Source organism: Aureobasidium melanogenum (genome assembly GCF_000721775.1).
Source record: "Aureobasidium melanogenum CBS 110374 unplaced genomic scaffold scaffold_2, whole genome shotgun sequence".
Lineage (NCBI taxonomy): Eukaryota > Fungi > Ascomycota > Dothideomycetes > Dothideales > Saccotheciaceae > Aureobasidium > Aureobasidium melanogenum.
This window is the reverse complement of record NW_024470054.1, coordinates 1788702-1805658: the sequence shown is the minus strand read 5'-3', so window position 1 is coordinate 1805658 and position 16957 is coordinate 1788702. Positions and strand designations below refer to the sequence as shown.

The 16957-nt window shown below is 49.8% G+C and overlaps 6 protein-coding genes across 6 annotated transcripts; 2 read left to right on the top strand and 4 right to left on the bottom strand.

Annotated features, from left to right (window-relative positions):
• Positions 1 to 514: 514 nt before the first annotated feature.
• Positions 515 to 2026, top strand: M437DRAFT_63086 (putative 1,3-beta-glucan biosynthesis protein; the record flags this gene model as incomplete). Its single annotated transcript, XM_041024195.1, has 1 exon — positions 515 to 2026. The coding sequence occupies one exon, from the start codon at positions 515 to 517 to the stop codon at positions 2024 to 2026; it is 1512 nt and encodes a 503-aa protein (XP_040883944.1).
• An 879-nt stretch (positions 2027 to 2905) lies between these two features.
• Positions 2906 to 4264, bottom strand: M437DRAFT_63085 (uncharacterized protein; the record flags this gene model as incomplete). The annotated part of the gene is made up of 1 exon (XM_041024194.1): positions 2906 to 4264. One exon carries the CDS (start codon positions 4262 to 4264, stop codon positions 2906 to 2908), a length of 1359 nt encoding a protein of 452 aa, XP_040883943.1.
• A 2577-nt stretch (positions 4265 to 6841) lies between these two features.
• M437DRAFT_35364 (uncharacterized protein) lies at positions 6842 to 7357 on the bottom strand (the record flags this gene model as incomplete). The annotated part of the gene is made up of 1 exon (XM_041019305.1): positions 6842 to 7357. A coding segment is annotated over one exon (516 nt), but the record flags the coding sequence as incomplete, so codon positions are not given.
• Positions 7358 to 8107: 750 nt separating this feature from the next.
• Positions 8108 to 9142, top strand: M437DRAFT_40083 (uncharacterized protein; the record flags this gene model as incomplete). Its single annotated transcript, XM_041020123.1, has 1 exon — positions 8108 to 9142. The coding sequence occupies one exon, from the start codon at positions 8108 to 8110 to the stop codon at positions 9140 to 9142; it is 1035 nt and encodes a 344-aa protein (XP_040883941.1).
• Positions 9143 to 11335: 2193 nt separating this feature from the next.
• Positions 11336 to 13593, bottom strand: M437DRAFT_81387 (WSC-domain-containing protein; the record flags this gene model as incomplete). Its single annotated transcript, XM_041027551.1, has 3 exons — positions 11336 to 11495; positions 11554 to 13381; positions 13431 to 13593. 3 exons carry the CDS (start codon positions 13591 to 13593, stop codon positions 11336 to 11338), a joined length of 2151 nt encoding a protein of 716 aa, XP_040883940.1.
• Positions 13594 to 15370: 1777 nt separating this feature from the next.
• On the bottom strand, positions 15371 to 16429 carry M437DRAFT_39650 (uncharacterized protein; the record flags this gene model as incomplete). Its single annotated transcript, XM_041020048.1, has 2 exons — positions 15371 to 16154; positions 16206 to 16429. 2 exons carry the CDS (start codon positions 16427 to 16429, stop codon positions 15371 to 15373), a joined length of 1008 nt encoding a protein of 335 aa, XP_040883939.1.
• Positions 16430 to 16957: the final 528 nt, after the last annotated feature.

The window sequence follows — 16957 nt, the reverse complement described above, 5'->3', positions numbered from 1 at the left end:
GGGAAAACAGTTATAGCCGTTTATTCAGGGAGACTTTGCTTCCAGAAAGTCGGCTCCTTCTGTGACGGTTTTGTCGTCTGTGTTGACACGCGGTTCCCCTTTTGCAAGAGCTTCTTGTTGACCGCAATCTCGCCCTCCCGCTTTCAATCCATCCACATCCACGTCTTGCACTTGCACTTGCACTTCAACATTCGACTACTCTCTCAACATCCACCCTCCACACATCGCACTGCCGGCTGTCCAGTCTCCTCCTGCCCGACTGCCTTCCCCAGAAACACACGCGGCCTCGTTCAAGATTTGCAATCACCCGCCTTCCGCAGCGCGCAACCACGACCACAAGACTACTGACCTCTTCTGTCTCCGCCCATTATGGCGTCTGGGTAAGCGCTGTCTGCCCGTGTCTCTTGCTCGCTGCCGAAGCCTTGCGAACGACATGCATCGACCTCTCCCTGGCTGCCCTGGCTAACTCGTTGTTCGCAGCATCACCGGAGCATGGCGCTCCTTTTGGCACACCATGACGTCCAATGACCGACATGCCTCTCCCGACATGCCCTACCGTACAGGCGCTCACACTCCTCTCGCCCAGAGTCGACACGCTCCCCTGACTTCGGTCGCTACCGCCGCTGAATCTCGCACCGACCTCAACAACCCCTACGCTCAAGACAATGACTTTATGCCTGCCAATGGCCGCATGTCGCCTAACGGTCCCTACTCGCCTGGCCTCCGCTCCACAATGCAGCGTCAATCCAGCTCAGGGAACCTCGAGGGTGTTGGTCAAGGCGAGATTCAAATGCAGAGTTTCTCCGAAGGTCTCCCCCCTCCACCGCCCGTCGGTCACTCGTGGAGACGTATCGACCAATGGGCTGAGCACAACCACGAAGAACTGTTCGAGAACTTGTGTGAAGGTTGCACTCAGAACGATGTTAACGAACTCGAACACGAGCTTGACTGCACACTGCCTATGGAGATGCGCGAGTCCTTGATGATTCACGACGGTCAAGAACGTGGCGGTAGACCCACCGGTATCCTCTTTGGCTGCATGTTGCTCGATTGTGAGGAGATTGTTCAAGAGTGGAAACAGTGGGCTCGTGTTGGTGACGACTACCTCCGTGCTTCATCTGCTCCTTTCGCTACTCCTCAGATCCCCAACAAGGCTTTCGCTGGTTCATCTACCCAACCCTCCGCTCCTCAACCCGCTTCGGGCGCTGGCTGGCGTTCTGAGCTCATGTCAAAACAGGACTCTCACCCACCAAATGCCGTGCAAAAAGCATACGTCCACCCTGGATGGATTCCCGTTGCAAGAGATTGGGGCGGTAATAACATCTGCATTGACTTGGCCCCTGGTCCCGCTGGAAAGTGGGGTCAGGTTATTCTGGCTGGTCGCGACTACGACTGCAAATATGTTGTCGCTCGTTCGTGGTCCGCTTTCTTGGCCAGCGTTGCCGATGATTTGAGCACTCCCAAGGCCGTCGTTGACGAGGAAACCGGAGAACTCACCCTTCGCGAATTCAAGAACCAAAACGTCGATCCTTCGTACATGGACATCCTGCGCTGGCGCACCGATCAGAAGTACGGTCGTCGCATGCCCAAGGGTGGCCGCCCACAACAACCCCTCCGTATCAACAGCAACGTCAAGAACGAGTTCAGCAGTCTCAATGGTTTCTCTCCTTACGCCTCTCCCACTGGTAGCGACCGTGGCCGCAGCCCTCAGCGCTTCTCTAGCAACGGCAAGGCCCCTGCAAACCAGAGCCCGCGCGGCCACGTGAGCAGCCCTCTTGCCCGTGTCGCCGAAGAAACTGGTCCCACTCTCAAAACCGACAATCTCGATGCCGTACTCGACACATCCAAGAGCAACGACAACTTGATGAGCATGGATTCGCCGCTTCCCCCCACCGTCGAAACTTTTGCCGACCAAGACCGCAAGGATGAGAAGGAAAAGGCCGACTCGGCCATCACATCAACGGAAGAAGCGACAAAGGGTGGTGCCTCGAACGACACTGAAGAAATGAAGACAGTTGAGATCTAGACTGTCGCAATGTCAACATGAAGAAGAGGGCAACTACACAACGCAGCCCTTAACTCTTCGAAGCAGAAGAAAACACACAACGGCCGCTCGACTTTGGGCCTGAAATTCCACTTGTACCTTTTAGACAACTCTATTTTCTGTTATCCCATCTCTTCTTGGTTTGCGACAGGGATCGGAGATCATTAGGATTTTTATCACATCCCGACAGAGCGAGGTCTCGTTTTTTTCTTTTTATTATCTTGTTCATTTTTCGTTTTTTCCTGGGCAAAGAGACAAGAGAGGTTCACGGCGTTTTTCTCCTGATATAATTATTTTCTCCATATGCCCTTTTTCTTTTTTGTCTCTCTGCACAAGTCTGTTCTCCATAGCCCTAGCACTTGACAAAACGAAGCATGGGTCACTTTGTTGTTGGTCTGGAAGCAGAGATATAAGCAAGTCCCAATGGTCGAGAGACTAAGACAACAATACCAAAGGCCAAAAATTTCATATACACATATCTCTGCCTTTGATTTTCACGTTGATCTTTTTTGTTTGTTCTCTCCTCACATAGTCTCTCTTGACACATTTTGAACGAGTGTTTGCACGGTTCAGAACTAGGTGGAATATGCATTTCTCAATTTGTGCTTAAGAGAAGAACAGAACAGAAAGAAGAACAAGTCTATGGTGTTTCAAATGGCGGAAAGTGATGGGAATCTTTAATATTGGGCCATTGCTCTTTTGCGTAAAGAGGCTTTGGTAAATTCTATATACAAAAATGGGAGATGAAAAAGGGGGTGTTGTTGGTCTGAAACCACCACCCAAAAAGGGAGTGAATGTGAAAATAAGTAAAGGGCTCAGAAGAAGCGATATCCAGTATCGTCTACACCTCTTGCAATCCGTCTATGCAATCAAATCCAAACACCCATCAAGCACACCTTCGAGTTCCTGAACCCGACGTTCCAAACGCATCTTCTCCTCACGCATAAACATCCACACTCCAGCGTCAATCTCACAAGTACGACCAGGGATCCTAGCCGTGGTTGAGTCTCGCGAGACGGGGCGAACAGCCTCCTTGATGGGCTGCATGGCAGAACTCCAGCGCTCATTATTCATCAAAGTGTAATTATTGGGATTCGGCGATGTGGGCGTCAGAGGACGCGAACATGAATCTGCGGTATCGGCTTCACTTTCAAAGCCGCTGTCGCTGTGGAGGGAGCTGCCGTCGCTGTGGCGGTTGCGGCGCGGTGTCAAGTCGTTTTGACGTGCGATGCGTTCGTAGTGTTCGCGGTCTTCATGGCGGCGTTGCTTTTCTGCTGCTAGTTCTTCGGCGAGAGCGCGGTTTGTGGCTGCTTGTTCGGCAGCTTGTGCGGCCAAGTTCTCGAGTTGGAGTTTTAGGTGTTGGGCGCGTGTGGAGGCTTCTTCGGTCTCTTCGGATTGCGCTTCACGCTCTGCGCGGGCGGCTTGTAGAGCGGTTGCTTGTTCTTTGTAGGCAGTTTGCAGACGGTTGATGAGAAATTCGGCATTGTGGAGGAGCTCGTCAAAGGTGGCGGGGGTCTTGTCGGTGGGCAGGCCAACGGGGAAGAGTAATGAGGTTGCCGGGTTGAGGATATCCATGCCTACGGTAGTCTCTGTCGGAGGCGGAGATGCAGGAGCAGCCTTTGTAGAGCCGAACCAGGTGAAGCTGCGCAGACCCGAGGGTTTCGGTGCAGGAGCTTGAGGTTCAGGGATACGGCCAGAACCGCCGGTGAAGGATGACTTGTAAGACATGATGTACTCGGACTCTTCTTCAGGCTCTGAAGGAGCAAGCGAGGAGCGACGGGGTGTAAAGATGTCGGTAAAGGATGGGCCCTTGCGAGGCGGCGACCTGGATGAACCGCGATGTTCCTCGGTATCGACGGGGTTGAGAGCAGGTACGAAGCTGACCAGAGACCTTGCACGTGCGTGGAGCGATGCTTTGCGGGATAGAGAGCCGACAGTCGCGACGACTCCAGGAGACTTTACGTTTTCCGAAATGGCAGACAGGACTTGTTTGCCAAAGGCGGCCGAGACGGTGCGCGATGAGTAGGAGGATATGGAATTGGCGGGAGCGGGGGTATAAGTGTTGCTGTAAGAAGTATCCTCTGAGAATGCCTGGTTGTAGTTGTCGTAGATGGTAGAGCGAACGGCGGCAGTGTTGGGTCTTGCGAGGGCGACGGGCGTCTCTGGAAAGGGCGAGGGCGAGAGCGAGGGAGATGTTGAGGTAGAAGAGGAAGTGGCCATGATGGTCGAGTGATGGCTGGATGCTTCAGCTGCGAATGAGAACCTTCGGCGCCTTTCCCCACTTGGTCCACGACAGGGTACTTGGGTGAAACAAGCAACGTCTCTAGCGATTGACAAAGAATGTTCGCACGAGGTTGGGATAGAAAACCGTCACGCAGGCCAAGCAACTCTTGGATCTGATGATCTGCTGTTTTCCAAACGCTTTGTGCTGCTCTTCTGCTGTAACGAGTCCTCGTCGCACCGGGTCGTCGAGGAGATACAATGCAGGGTTAAGCTTCGAAGGCGGCTTGAAAGTGGAGATTGACTTCGGAGTTCAATGTGCGAGATGTGAATGAACGACAGCGAGTGTCAGAGTGATATTGCGTCTTGATTGCTGTTTTGGTGTGTACAGAGTATAAAGGATAGACAGGGGCTCGTTTTCTCTGCAGCACTCAATCGCAGCATATTAAACCTGCAACTGTGCGTTTCGTTGCTGACGACAGTCCAAACGCCTGTGGCTGGGCAATTGGGAAAAGGTGGCTGGGAACTGAGTGCACGTTTCCACCGGCTATCTGTCCGGGCCCTTCTGCCTGACCACACTGCCATACAAAGAGCATATTCGAGTCAGTCTTCTTGACCTGACGCTGCCCTCTTCCTTTCCCTGTTTTCAGTCTTGCGCAATGGCTTGAAAATTTTTCTCTACCAAATGTCTTTGATTTTGTCGTTCCAGAAGGTCGACATGTCTTGCTCACAGCCACAAAGGTCTCGGTTGCTTTGGCACGAAAGACGTTGAGATCCGGCCCTCCACCCCGTTACCAACGGCTCGCCCGGACAACCTTACCCTGTTTTTGCCAATCTCAATCTCTTTATCAATACTTGATCCCTCTGTGCAACGACCCCCAGCCTCTATCTTCTGAAAACGTCATGGTCTCCCTATACCGTTGTATAAACAGTCCCTGCCTCCTGTCCCATATACTGCGCAATAGGGCAACTTGCTTACCTATTTTGACAGCTGTTGTATTTTCTTGACAATCATCTATTTCTAGATCTGGGGCCTTCAGTCTAGAAGCCTTGCTGTGCTATACTTGACAGTTCTGGAAGTGTGCTGAATGCATGAAAACCGTTGCCCCGATGAACTGTCATGCATATGATGACGCTGGGACCCAAAAGCCATGTGTTCATCAATCTTGTTCAGCACAGCTACTATCGATCAACCTCCCTCATCATGTATACAGATTGTTCGTATTCTGTTCTTGCAGGAGGCTATGCGCTCCTACAGTGTATTGAGGGAAGGCTCGCCTCTTAAAGTATGCATGCACGAGAACATGGAGATCATTGTTCTTTCTGCTGCTATAGCACGTATATTCATTGCTCCCTGCAACCTTCGAGGCTTTCTCAGTGTTTGAAAATATCAAAGTAGGCCTGCTCTACAGCAAGAGACAAGGCCGTGTCTTGGACACACATCCAGACATACTGATCTGCTCTGCAATGATACACCATCACAATGCAGTCTCACCATCTCCTTGACTCTCATACATCTTTCTTTGTCCTTGACCAACAGACAACTTTCAGACTCCCTTCCTCATGTGCTCTCAAAAAAGTACAAATCAGAATATCACCATGCCAAATCCTCCACCATCTACCCATCTACCCACCACCCCAACCACTAACACCACACCATCCAAACCCACGACCATGCATCCCACACGCCCCGTCCCTAGACACAGATGGCACAGACAAAAGATCTGGGCTTTTGTACTTCTAGGTCTAAACCACGTGCTCAACCATGACTTTGTCCCTGCTTGGGGGTTTGCGTTTTTGGCAAGGGTGAATGTGCAAGCTTGGTGGTATTATGCGCAGTATGGATTTGATGAGAGGTATGAGATGTCAGAGCAGGATTGTCGAGAGCAGAGTCCGAGGGATGAAGATGAGGAGACGTTGGATGAGGCAGGAAGAGATGGGTTCTCTGGATGTTTCACCAGACCGACAGAGATCGATCTCCAGCTTCTGGGACCGGAGGCGTTCTCCAGGCACCCTTCGACTCTTCTACGACTCCAAATCAGGATAGAGTCAGCTGTACTTCCGAGCCTGCGTTGACAGAGTGCAGTCGGAGTTTCTCTTCTGGAAGACAAGTCCATTGCTCGACTTGTTGTGCTGGCGGCTGTGGAGATGCTGACTTCTGTTATCTGCAATGCTCATGTGGCAATGATCAGATCAAGGCCGAGAGTCTGTTGCCCAGATTTGAGTGGGAAGATGTCGTCCATGAGGAAAACTTTGTTGATCTGTTTTAGTCGGAAGCATCATGTTGGATGTGCTGTTTGCTGGTCTTCCTGCATCTTGTCTTTCTTAAGAATTTGCCATCATGCTCTTCCTCAGCTCGTCCTTGTATGCATCCGTGATAGCACCACATAGGACCAATTCTCTCAATCCGTTGAACTGTCTCAATGGCTCAAGAACCCCTTGGACCTCTTCAATACTCCTGACCTCTCTTTCTCGATTTTTGCCAGTCCCTCTCTTTTCGCCCTCTGGTACTCCCTCGCTCCCATTTTGCAACCTCACAGTCAGTTTTCTCAATCCCTCATCTCCCTCTGCCTCTTTCATCGCCCTGACTAACTTCCTCACTTGCAGTTTCAACCCGTACACCAACCCACTACCTCCGACATTGAACTTTATCATGCCGGTATACTCATCCACCACATCCACAGTCACCATAACTCTCCTCACCAACCCCAAATACCCTCCCTTGACCAGCTGTAAAAAGTCAAATGTGCATGAAGGCGCCAACCCACTAGCCAACACCCACCTGAACCGAAACTGAATAGCGTCATAGGAAACCCAAAGCACAAAGACGTTTTCGCCGTAGAGCAAGGCAGAGCATTCAGAATGCAATTGTTTGCAAACCGCAAGCAGAGACGTCTGACCTCTGTGCCATAGAGTGGTGTTTGCTGTATACTTTGCACTCGGCAACGACGCAAGATGAATCTTGTGTGCTGAAGACGCTGCATTGCTCGTCCCCGTAGAATCCGAAACTAAGCTTCCTGCTGAGGATTTTGTTTCTGTGTGAGGTAAGAGGTAGGAGTAGATTTTTCTTCGTAGCTCGTAGGGAAGACGAAGAAATGGAAATGAAAATTGATTGGGCTTTTGGTTCAAGGGGGATTTTTGGGTTGAATGCAGACGGAGGATCTCGGCTGTTGTTTGGGTCATGGAGAGAGCTGGTGGTGTTGTGTGGGTTGTTGCTGGAAGGGGGAGAGGATGGTAGTAGTCACGGCAGTTGTGGTGGCCGGTATCTGTCAAAGTTGTCATGATTGGATGAATACAAGCGACCAATATATGTGACAGTGATGTAGGAGTCTCCCTTGTTTGTTGATTGCAAGCGATTAGGTGACAGATAATGATGTATTCTTGTTGGTTTCCTCGGCCATCAGGGTGATGACTCTCGAATGCGGAGGTGATGTGGTAACCGGCGTCGAAGCTTTGTTATCAAACACCCACAGTGGAGTTTTGTTCCCTAACATGTTATAACGGCCATTCGTCCGGGGTCGGCAGCTGAGCTATTGATGACCCTTCTAAGGTCGCGTCTTCCGTCTTGGATACGTGCATCTTCGATAGACATGACTGTCCTGTGCCCATGTTCTGCTGGGCCGACAGATGTTCATCCGTGGATTCAACATGATACTTTCCTTGTTAAGCCCAACGCAGGGCTTCTCTTGATTTGAATGTTCAGACCAGTTGCTAGGGTAAAGCTCCAGAACCATCGACTCTAGCACCTGTCATTACAAGACAATCTCAGCAGTCTTCGCGGAATACATCAACTACGCAAAGAATTGACCGCTCTTGGTACATCAATACATGTAAACCGCCACCATGCATATCGAACTCCTTCCGTCCGAGCTGGTCACGGACATCTTCCTCACCTTACCTACCATCTCCTCCGTCCTCGCCCTATCCTCGACCTGCCACCATTTTCGCCAAATCTACACATCGTCCAAGAAACTCCGAATCCTCTCTCAAGCTGCCGAGAACGAGTTCGGCCCAACATCAGACATTGTTCAACTCGTCACCCACAACTCCTCCCAACCCGCCCACCTTCGCCGCTCGGTCCCACTATCAGAAGCCTTGATCCGCTCCATTGTAAAAGTCGGCCGTGTCGCTGCAAAGTGGGAAGCCATATACCCATTCAAGAAGTGGAAAGTCGATTTTGAGAACAGACGATCCATATCGCAGGACGAGCGCTTTCGTCTCAGAAGGGCGTTATACCGTCTCTGGCTCTTTTCTCGCGCCTTTCATGACGGGAGCATCCTTCGTTGGATGAGAAGTATGCCTGCCCTGCACCACGAGAGAACATTGCTTCTACACAACTTCAACTCCATCGAATTGGCCGAAATGCTCGATGTCCACAATATGCTACGCGATACCATCAGTAACAACATTTGCCCATCCAACGGTACCGTGAACCGCAAATTCCAAAAACGCTTCCCAAACTCCAACTACCAACTCCTCTTCAACACACATCTCAACTTTCCTCCTCCGTCTTCTTTTGTGCCTAGTGGTGCTTACCACTGCTCTGAAGTCGCAGCTTCCAAATATCACAACAAATACATCCCCACCGCAACCCACGAACCAGGTGCCGAAGGCTGGGGTGATGATATCCTGCACTATTACGTTGTAGAGGATATGCTGAAGCTCGATCCTGAGCAACTCATGTTTCTCAAGGAGAATGCGCCTTACAAGAGTCAAGTGGAGGCTTATATCAGGAGCCAGGGCGATTGGTTCGACAATAATGGCGAGACTTTTGTGCAAACTTTGCAACAGGTTGTGAGGGATCGTGGACAGGAGATGGATGAGTTGAAAGAGGCGATTGAGGACGGTGAGTTGGGTGTTGCGCTTAGAGTGGACTGAGTAATTACAAGGGAGGTTTGTGGGATTGAGGAACGATATTCAGGTATCAGGGCATCCCTGTGCTCGCATGCAGATGCTTCATAGGACACATATCTAGAGTTCTATATGCTAAGGCCATGAGAACCACATTCGTGCGTTTCTGATTGACACTGAACTCATCTCGAGACTGAAACGTACATAGAGGGGCATGAACGACTTTGTGATTCATCTTCACATGCCCGAGTAAATCGTGCCTTCCTGACTGAACGCCGACGCCCAGACTTTACCAGCCTCGCGCCGCAACGACTTGAGCTCATCTTGCACCTTACACTTCATTTCTGTTATTTCTCTAGTCACATCTTGAACCAATAACCACCACTCCCAGTAGCAAGTATATGGCTGTATCGTCCTGGACCAATTCGACAGAACCAGGAATTCTCCAGCCTTGAATCGTATGTTTGTGTGCAACTCTCGGACACAGGATCCGACATTCGTTCGAAGACCACCTATCACGCCCAACACCACACTTATACGCCCAATGGATCAACTGACCCCGAGACAACATTCTAAATATCGCATAAACCACCAGCAATCACTATGTAAACCTGTTGTTGCTCGGCGCCAGCACCATTTGGTATAGCAGCAGGGTTGTACCACCGGCCATATCAGAAGCCCGTGCATACATCCCACAATCCTCTCGCCCTTCTCGACTCAGTTCCTCCGAACCCTCTCTGGCGAGATCGACGAGCCACTTCGTCTGACCAGAAATTGGGATTCCATCCCGGACAAGACCAAACGCTTCTACCCCTGAATCTTATTCGTCATAAGACGCTCTCGTCGCCTGTTGCATCGATACAGTCTTGATTTTATGATACATATTCATCATTGGCTCTGACTAACTGATCTCCGAGTTTCCGGAAAAGGCGAGATGGCCGAGCGGTCTAAGGCGCCAGCTTAAGGTTGATACCAATCAATACGCTGGTCCGAAAGGGCGTGGGTTCAAATCCCACTCTCGTCAACATCTCTTTTGCCCATCACATGCATACTTTTTGCAGAAAAAGGTGGTGGAAGCGAGGGAGAAATTTCCCAGTTGGGAGGAAGGATTTTGAATGTGTGAAGCCTCGAATTTTGTGCATCGAAGCTTTGCTGTGCAAAAAGGCTTGGCGGGACTTTATGCTGTTTGCATAGGTTTTGGATGTTTCATGCATCCTTGCACTAGAAGCTTTTTTTTCCTATTTCATTTGATGAAGTGTTGCTCTGCTGTTTTCTGTTGATGTGTTTCACTCTGCAAATTTATCATTTCCACTTTGACCAGTATTGTCTTGAAAGAGGCTCAGGTGTAGAACTCATCGACAACACAACATTCGCGCCACTTCACAAGAACGAGTCGAGTCGCGAGATCACAACACAACATCAGCGCAATCCACAGCATCCAACCAAGATGCTTGGATGCTGCATTCCTTGACGATGCGACAGCGATAATTAGACACAAGGGTATATATACCCATCAAATCTCGGTCAACACATCTGTCCTCTCTGGTCTAAACTGCCGGTTTGGCGCAGGGGTAACGCGTCGCACTTGTAATGCGAAGATCGCTTGTTCGATTCAGGCAATCGGCAATAATTAAATCCTCTGGACAGATGATTCTTTTTTTGCGATTTTTTTGCCCTATCATCCTGTTCAGATCTTTTGGTTAACAGTGTGGTATTGATCTTTTGGCCGAGTAGAAAATATCTCTCGGATCAGCTTGCAAGGTCGTAGGCGTCATGTTTGAGAGATTGATGTGATAACAAGTCTTCCTATTCAGGTTTGTGGTGTAGACTGACTCCACCTTGAGTGCTCAAGTAAAGGTGTGATTGGCCGTAGTTTTTCTGCGCGATATGAAACAGAGTTGTTCTATGCTGTCCTTGCATCTTTTGCTACAGGATACAGATAGATGAACGGACACGTCCGAAAGAACTTAGGAACAAGAATGCATTGAACAAAGTGTGATTGGCATACAAGATGAATCGATTATGCAGTGGTAGATATCTTTGTATAACAGCCATTCAAATTATCTAGACAAGAAAAATAGAATCAAGAACAAAACACAAAAGAAAACTCGACCTCCCCTACTCATGCCATTGACACTAGATCATTTCCTTTTCGAGCAAAGAGAAGAACGAAGGAAACAAAAGAAAGCAAATCGTTACCCAATTTCGTCGCTGGCCAACTTATATGACAGATGTGTAGTAGAGATTGAGCAGATTACCAGCACCACAGAACTCGAACTGGTTACCAGGACAAGTCATGAGAGAAGAAGTATCGCACTTTGTCGCAACAGCGCCTTGAGTGATTCCCGAGCCGCAGTAACACTGTTGGCCATACTCGATACTGTGAGCAGAGTTAGTATTCCTGAAAAAGACAAAGACGAGAGAGGTTAGCAACTTACCCAGCATACTTGAAACGCTTGCCCAAGCAAAACTTGACACACTTCTCAACTGTCATCAGAGGATCAGTGGTACTGGCTCCAGTAAGAGCACGAGTTCCACTGGTGGGTTCCTTTAAGCATCCTTTGCTCTGGTATTTGCCTACGCTAGGCACAACCTGCACGGGCTTGTACAAAGGATTGCTGTATACACTCAACACTCCACGGCCACCACAGATCTGCGAAAAGTTTCCTGCGCAGCGTCCATAGCATGAAGATTGTGTGTAGTTGGTGGTAGTATCGATGATCTTGCCGCCAGAGGCTAGTCCATTACCAGTGTAGCACTCGTCGTTGTTCTCCAGGCCATAGAAGGCGGCGTTGTTACTCGCGGCAAGGCTGGCACATTTGGAAAGGGTCATGTTGGCGTCGACTAGGGAGGTACCGTTCAAAGTGCGTGCGCCATTGGCTTCAGTCGCGCAACCAACATATGTTGAATTGAAGGGAGCCACAGGGTAGGTAAGCTGGATGACCGAATTGGCCATGTTGGTTGTGGGCTTGAAGGATGGATCGGTATTGTTGTAGATGGACATGTAGAAAGCTCCACCGCAGAGCTCGGTGCGGTTGCCAGGACACACAATGTTGCAGCCGGCCAAAAAGTTTGTCTGGTCCGTGATGATGGTGGAGGGGTTGATGGCAAGATCGCAGTAACACTGGTTTCCATTCTCCACTCCGGAGTAGCGGTACCCACGCTTGGTGCAATAGGTTTGACAGTATTCGACAGTGAGGCCTGGGAAGGTTGTGTATGCTGCATTCAGACTCCTGAAGCCATTGTTGACATACGAATCGTTACCACAACCCACAATCTTGTTGAACTTGTTACCGAAAAGGGTACCAGCAGAAGGCGTGTATGTAGGCTGGGGAGTAGAGTCAACAGTACTGGTAATGCTGGCCTGAGGAACACCAGCCGCACACTCCATGTCAGCAGCTGTGGCAGCTCCAGGACCGGTGGTGACGCGAACACAACCAGGAAGCTTGTCAATCATGCCCTCGGTACGCTCGCCGATCTGAGGAGGCTGCATAGGGCAATTATTGGAGAAGTTTGGGTTCCAGAAAGGATGGAGCACGTCGCAGTCATCAAGTGTACCAGAATCGTCTTGGCCATCTACGAGACAGTTATTAATGGCACTCTTGAGCGCAGTATCATTCCAGGCATTCTGGAAATCACCGTGGAAGCCATAACCAGTGGCATCGCCTTGAGAAAAGACGAAGCGACCACCGTCATCCAAATTGGAAACTTGAGCGACTGCGTAATTTGTCTCAAGGAACAGATGAGGGAACATGTAAGGATAGTCTGGAGGACAAACTCCATTGTCGATCTGTGACAGGTGGGCAACATGGCTGTTATCGGGTTTGTACAAGTCTTTACCATTCCAGCAAGTCTGAAAGTGGACTTGCGCGCGGAGACCATTGATACAAGTGCGAGGATCAGCAGGCAAACCAGGCGTCTCTGGACCAAGTACCTCGGCAAGGCAGGCAAAACTGATAGCATCAGATTTTGGCCTGTTGGGGTAAGTTTCATTTCCCCAAGTCATGCCGGATTGATTGGCAGCTCTCAAGGCCTTATTACCAGACAGCATCTGAAATCCTTTGGGGAATGAAATGATGTTGCTGGCAGCCTGGCCACGACCCAGGTAGTAGACAACACTTCCACCATGAGGGACCTCCTCGAAAGAGCCGTTCGTGTGCTGGTAGTACAAGTTTGGCGTCCAGTAAGCAGAGTGATCTGCCGAAATCTCGCAAGAAGTACATTGTGAATTGAACAAGCTGTCGAAAGTGGCATTGACACCAATATCTGTCGGGGAATATTAGCTATGTGCAGAACACAACATCAGAAAACCCACTTGAACCACCCACGATAGTGTGGCAATGTGCTGCTAAAGCACCTGGGTTGACAATAGGATCAATACGTCCGACTTGAACCTTAGCGCAGTTGATACGGAAGAATGCATCGACACCACCAATACTGGCAATAGCCAGCGTGGCAACAGCGTTTCTGAGCTGCATGATATCGTCTGACAGCGAGTGATTGCGAAGACGGTCGGTAGAACCAGATCTTCGTGCAGGGGCTCTGTTTATGCCAGATGTCCCGAAACATTTCTTTGACAATATTCTCGACCTTCGAGGAACAAAGTCGGCATGCCGAAATGGCCGGACTTGGAACTCGGCGTCGATATGGCGGTAAGGAATTAGGAAGAGCCAGCTCTAGACAAAGAAATGGCGCCTAGTGTGAGCCGCCAGAAGCAAGGGGTGGGTTGACATGTCTTTGTTTGTCAGGCAGTCTTTCCGAGAGGAATAGCAAATGGGCTTGCAACAAAGGGATATCAAGAAGGGCAGCATGGAGCGAAGGACGCCAAATGTCTTGTGATGCTCGAAACTGGAATCAGAAGGAAGGTCATGATCTGGATCCTTGGTAAAAGTTTGCCAATTTGTGGCAGAGGGGGGAAAGAAACGTGAAATTTGAAGGCCTCAGGGCACATTCCTTGGACCTGTCATGCTGGTGTCTTTCTGCTTATAGCCAAGTCGTTAAATGTCGCGTCCTCAGTGAATCAGTGATGTTTCTTCACGTCTTACCTTGCGAATCCAATTGCGCTGCAAGCCCGCATCTTGGCTGCCGGCAGAGCTGTCTGCTCTTGCGAAGTCACTGGTTCACTTTGGTACCCTCATACCATTCTCGCTCGGAAGTCTGTGATATTGACGTGTCAGTGCCTACGAAGCTTCACACCTTGCCGCCTGTTATCTGCTCCACCACAACCAAAATTTCATGCGCAGCGTCGTAGTAACGATGGCTCTCGCCGCTGAGGTCTCTGTCGTGACCTTCTTTCGTGATTATGCAGGTCACGGAGGCCAAAAAACAAAAAGAATGATGAGAACGGCGGGATTCGAACCCGCGCAACTTACGTTACCAGGAAACTCAATGAACTTGAGAAGCTTTTGATCGCTTGAATCTGGCGCCATAACCACTCGGCCACATTCCCCTCGATGGAAGGCGTCGTCGGCATCAAAATATATGTAGTTTTCATAGAGTTACGCTCAAGACTCGATCAGAGGCTTTCTAGAGCTCGCTGGTGATTCCTTGACGGAACAGGCTGCGACGACACCCTGTTCGGGCTCATGATGAGCAGAGGCATCGCCGGATGACCGTGTAGCCACCTAGAACCTGTTTGATCAGAAATTGGAGGTGGAACGTGGCGAAAATTGAAGACTCGAAAATCTGTTCGAATTGTGTGAATCGTGTGCCTGACGCACAGACTTCCCGACCCCAAAGACAAAGAAAGGCAAGCACTTTCCCATGGCAAGACGCTCAAACTATACTGGGTCATACTCCTGTTCAAAAGCACAGCGAGGCCTATAATCTCACTGGACCTTCGTCTTCAAAGTTTCTGCCAGCAGTCATTCAGATAAGGAAACCGACTAGGTCTGACATTGGGTAGCTGGCCTTCACCAAATGCGTCGAATTCCCGCGATTATTGCACGCAAGATAACTTAAGCTGAAATGGTGAAGCTGTTCAGCTCGTTCATGCACAAAAGATCCCCCAACATCATGCCTACCACACGTTCTCGTCATATTGACATGTCACTGTATCACTTCCTCACAACTCCATCACAATTGCACACGCAGATTGTGAGGACCAAATAAAGGATTACCCCTGCGCATTGGCTTTCTACCTTTCTCAACGCACATCCGGATCACCATCGAGCTGTGGACTCTTAAACCACCCACGAACGTTTGGACACACAAGAGCTTGGTTGAAACAATATTAGTGTATACGGGAATGCTATTCTAGGCTGCCGTCTCCTCCATGGATGACCGGCGTGAAGAAGATGATGATGAGGACCTGCCTCCTTTGTCGAAATCGTCGAATGGAACTTCCATCGTCTCGTTCTCGTCTTTCAGACACAATTGATGGATCTCCGAGGTGCCTTCCTCGCCATACTGTGTCAAGTCGGGACTGATATCGATCTGGTCATACTCTGCCAACAGCTTTCGGACCTTGCCTGTGGCTGACTTGCGCTTCTCTGGTGTGCTCATGAGGTTGTCGAGGACCCACTTCGGCTGCAGAGCAACCAAAGGTACGGGAGCATGTCTGGACCATCGCCTTTGGTGTGCTGGTGTCAACGCGACTGGGAAAAGAGGAATGCCGTCGAAACAGAATGTCCATTTCTCATTTAACGTCTCTTGAGGGATGTCCTTGGGCCAAGGTTTTGAGTCCCAGATTCTTAACCCACGCAGCATATCAAAGAACTCGTTGTTGTATTCTTCGACAGACTTCAATGAGCCTTCGGTAGGTGCACCCATGATGACCAGACTGGTGTTTGGTCCAAGTGACCTCGACACTTGCAGATATGCCCTCAATGCAGGTGCAATGATTCGTACATTTCTTGGTTCCGAAGGGTTGTCTGACTCGAGGAAGACGTAACGATGGTCTCCGGCGCGGTAGCCCATGGTTGCATAGACGCAAGGGAATGTCTTGAGTCCACTACCTTTTGCGAGGATGGTGGTCTTGAACTCTTCGTAGACCAGGCGTTGCCATGCGTTCATGTCATACTTCTCCTCCAATTGCTCCCTGTTCCATCGTCAGCACGCGCTTCAAGCAATTGGCATCCAGGGACCTTACTTGGTCAACAGGTTGTCTGCACCCCTCTTTATGATTTCCTCTGGGGTCTCGGATTGTTCCATGTCACCAGGATGCGACCCCTGTCCCTTCAACCCATTGGTAACATGGCGAAGTTGTGACGTGAAATGATCGAGATCTTTCCGCGCTTTTCGTGGCCGTAAAGCAACAATTGTGGCTATACTGAAGCCGAGAAAGAAAATGATGATATTGAGGGCAAGCTGCATATTGACGATGTACCAGTAACAACGCAGCTGGCAGCACACGAAAGAGATTTATCAAGTGTCCAGGCCGCTACAGACGAAATCATGACGAGTGCAGATATTGTTATGGATGACATTTCTTTGGTCTCGCCGAACAAAGATCTTGATGTCATGAGAACCAGGCGATGCCTCATCCAGCCTGGCTAAATGCTCACGAGTCTTTGTTAAAACGTAACAGAAATCGACATTTGGGTATTTGGCGGGGGAGGCTCAGTCGCAGCCGAATTACCGAGCCAACCAGGCCTCACAATTTGCAAACGTCAGCCTCATCTCATCGCCAAGAGCCATGTTTAGATCTCTCTGACGGCCATCATCCAGGCACGTTTGACGAAACGGGAATGACGTGTCTGGGGTCGATGAGACTTCAAATCCAATACATGACAGATATTGGCTGGTTGCATCGTTCTTTCTCACGATATACGGAGTACAAATCCGCAATTGCACAGCAACAATCATTCCGGATTCGCAAAGGCGCTTGCATCAAAACATCAA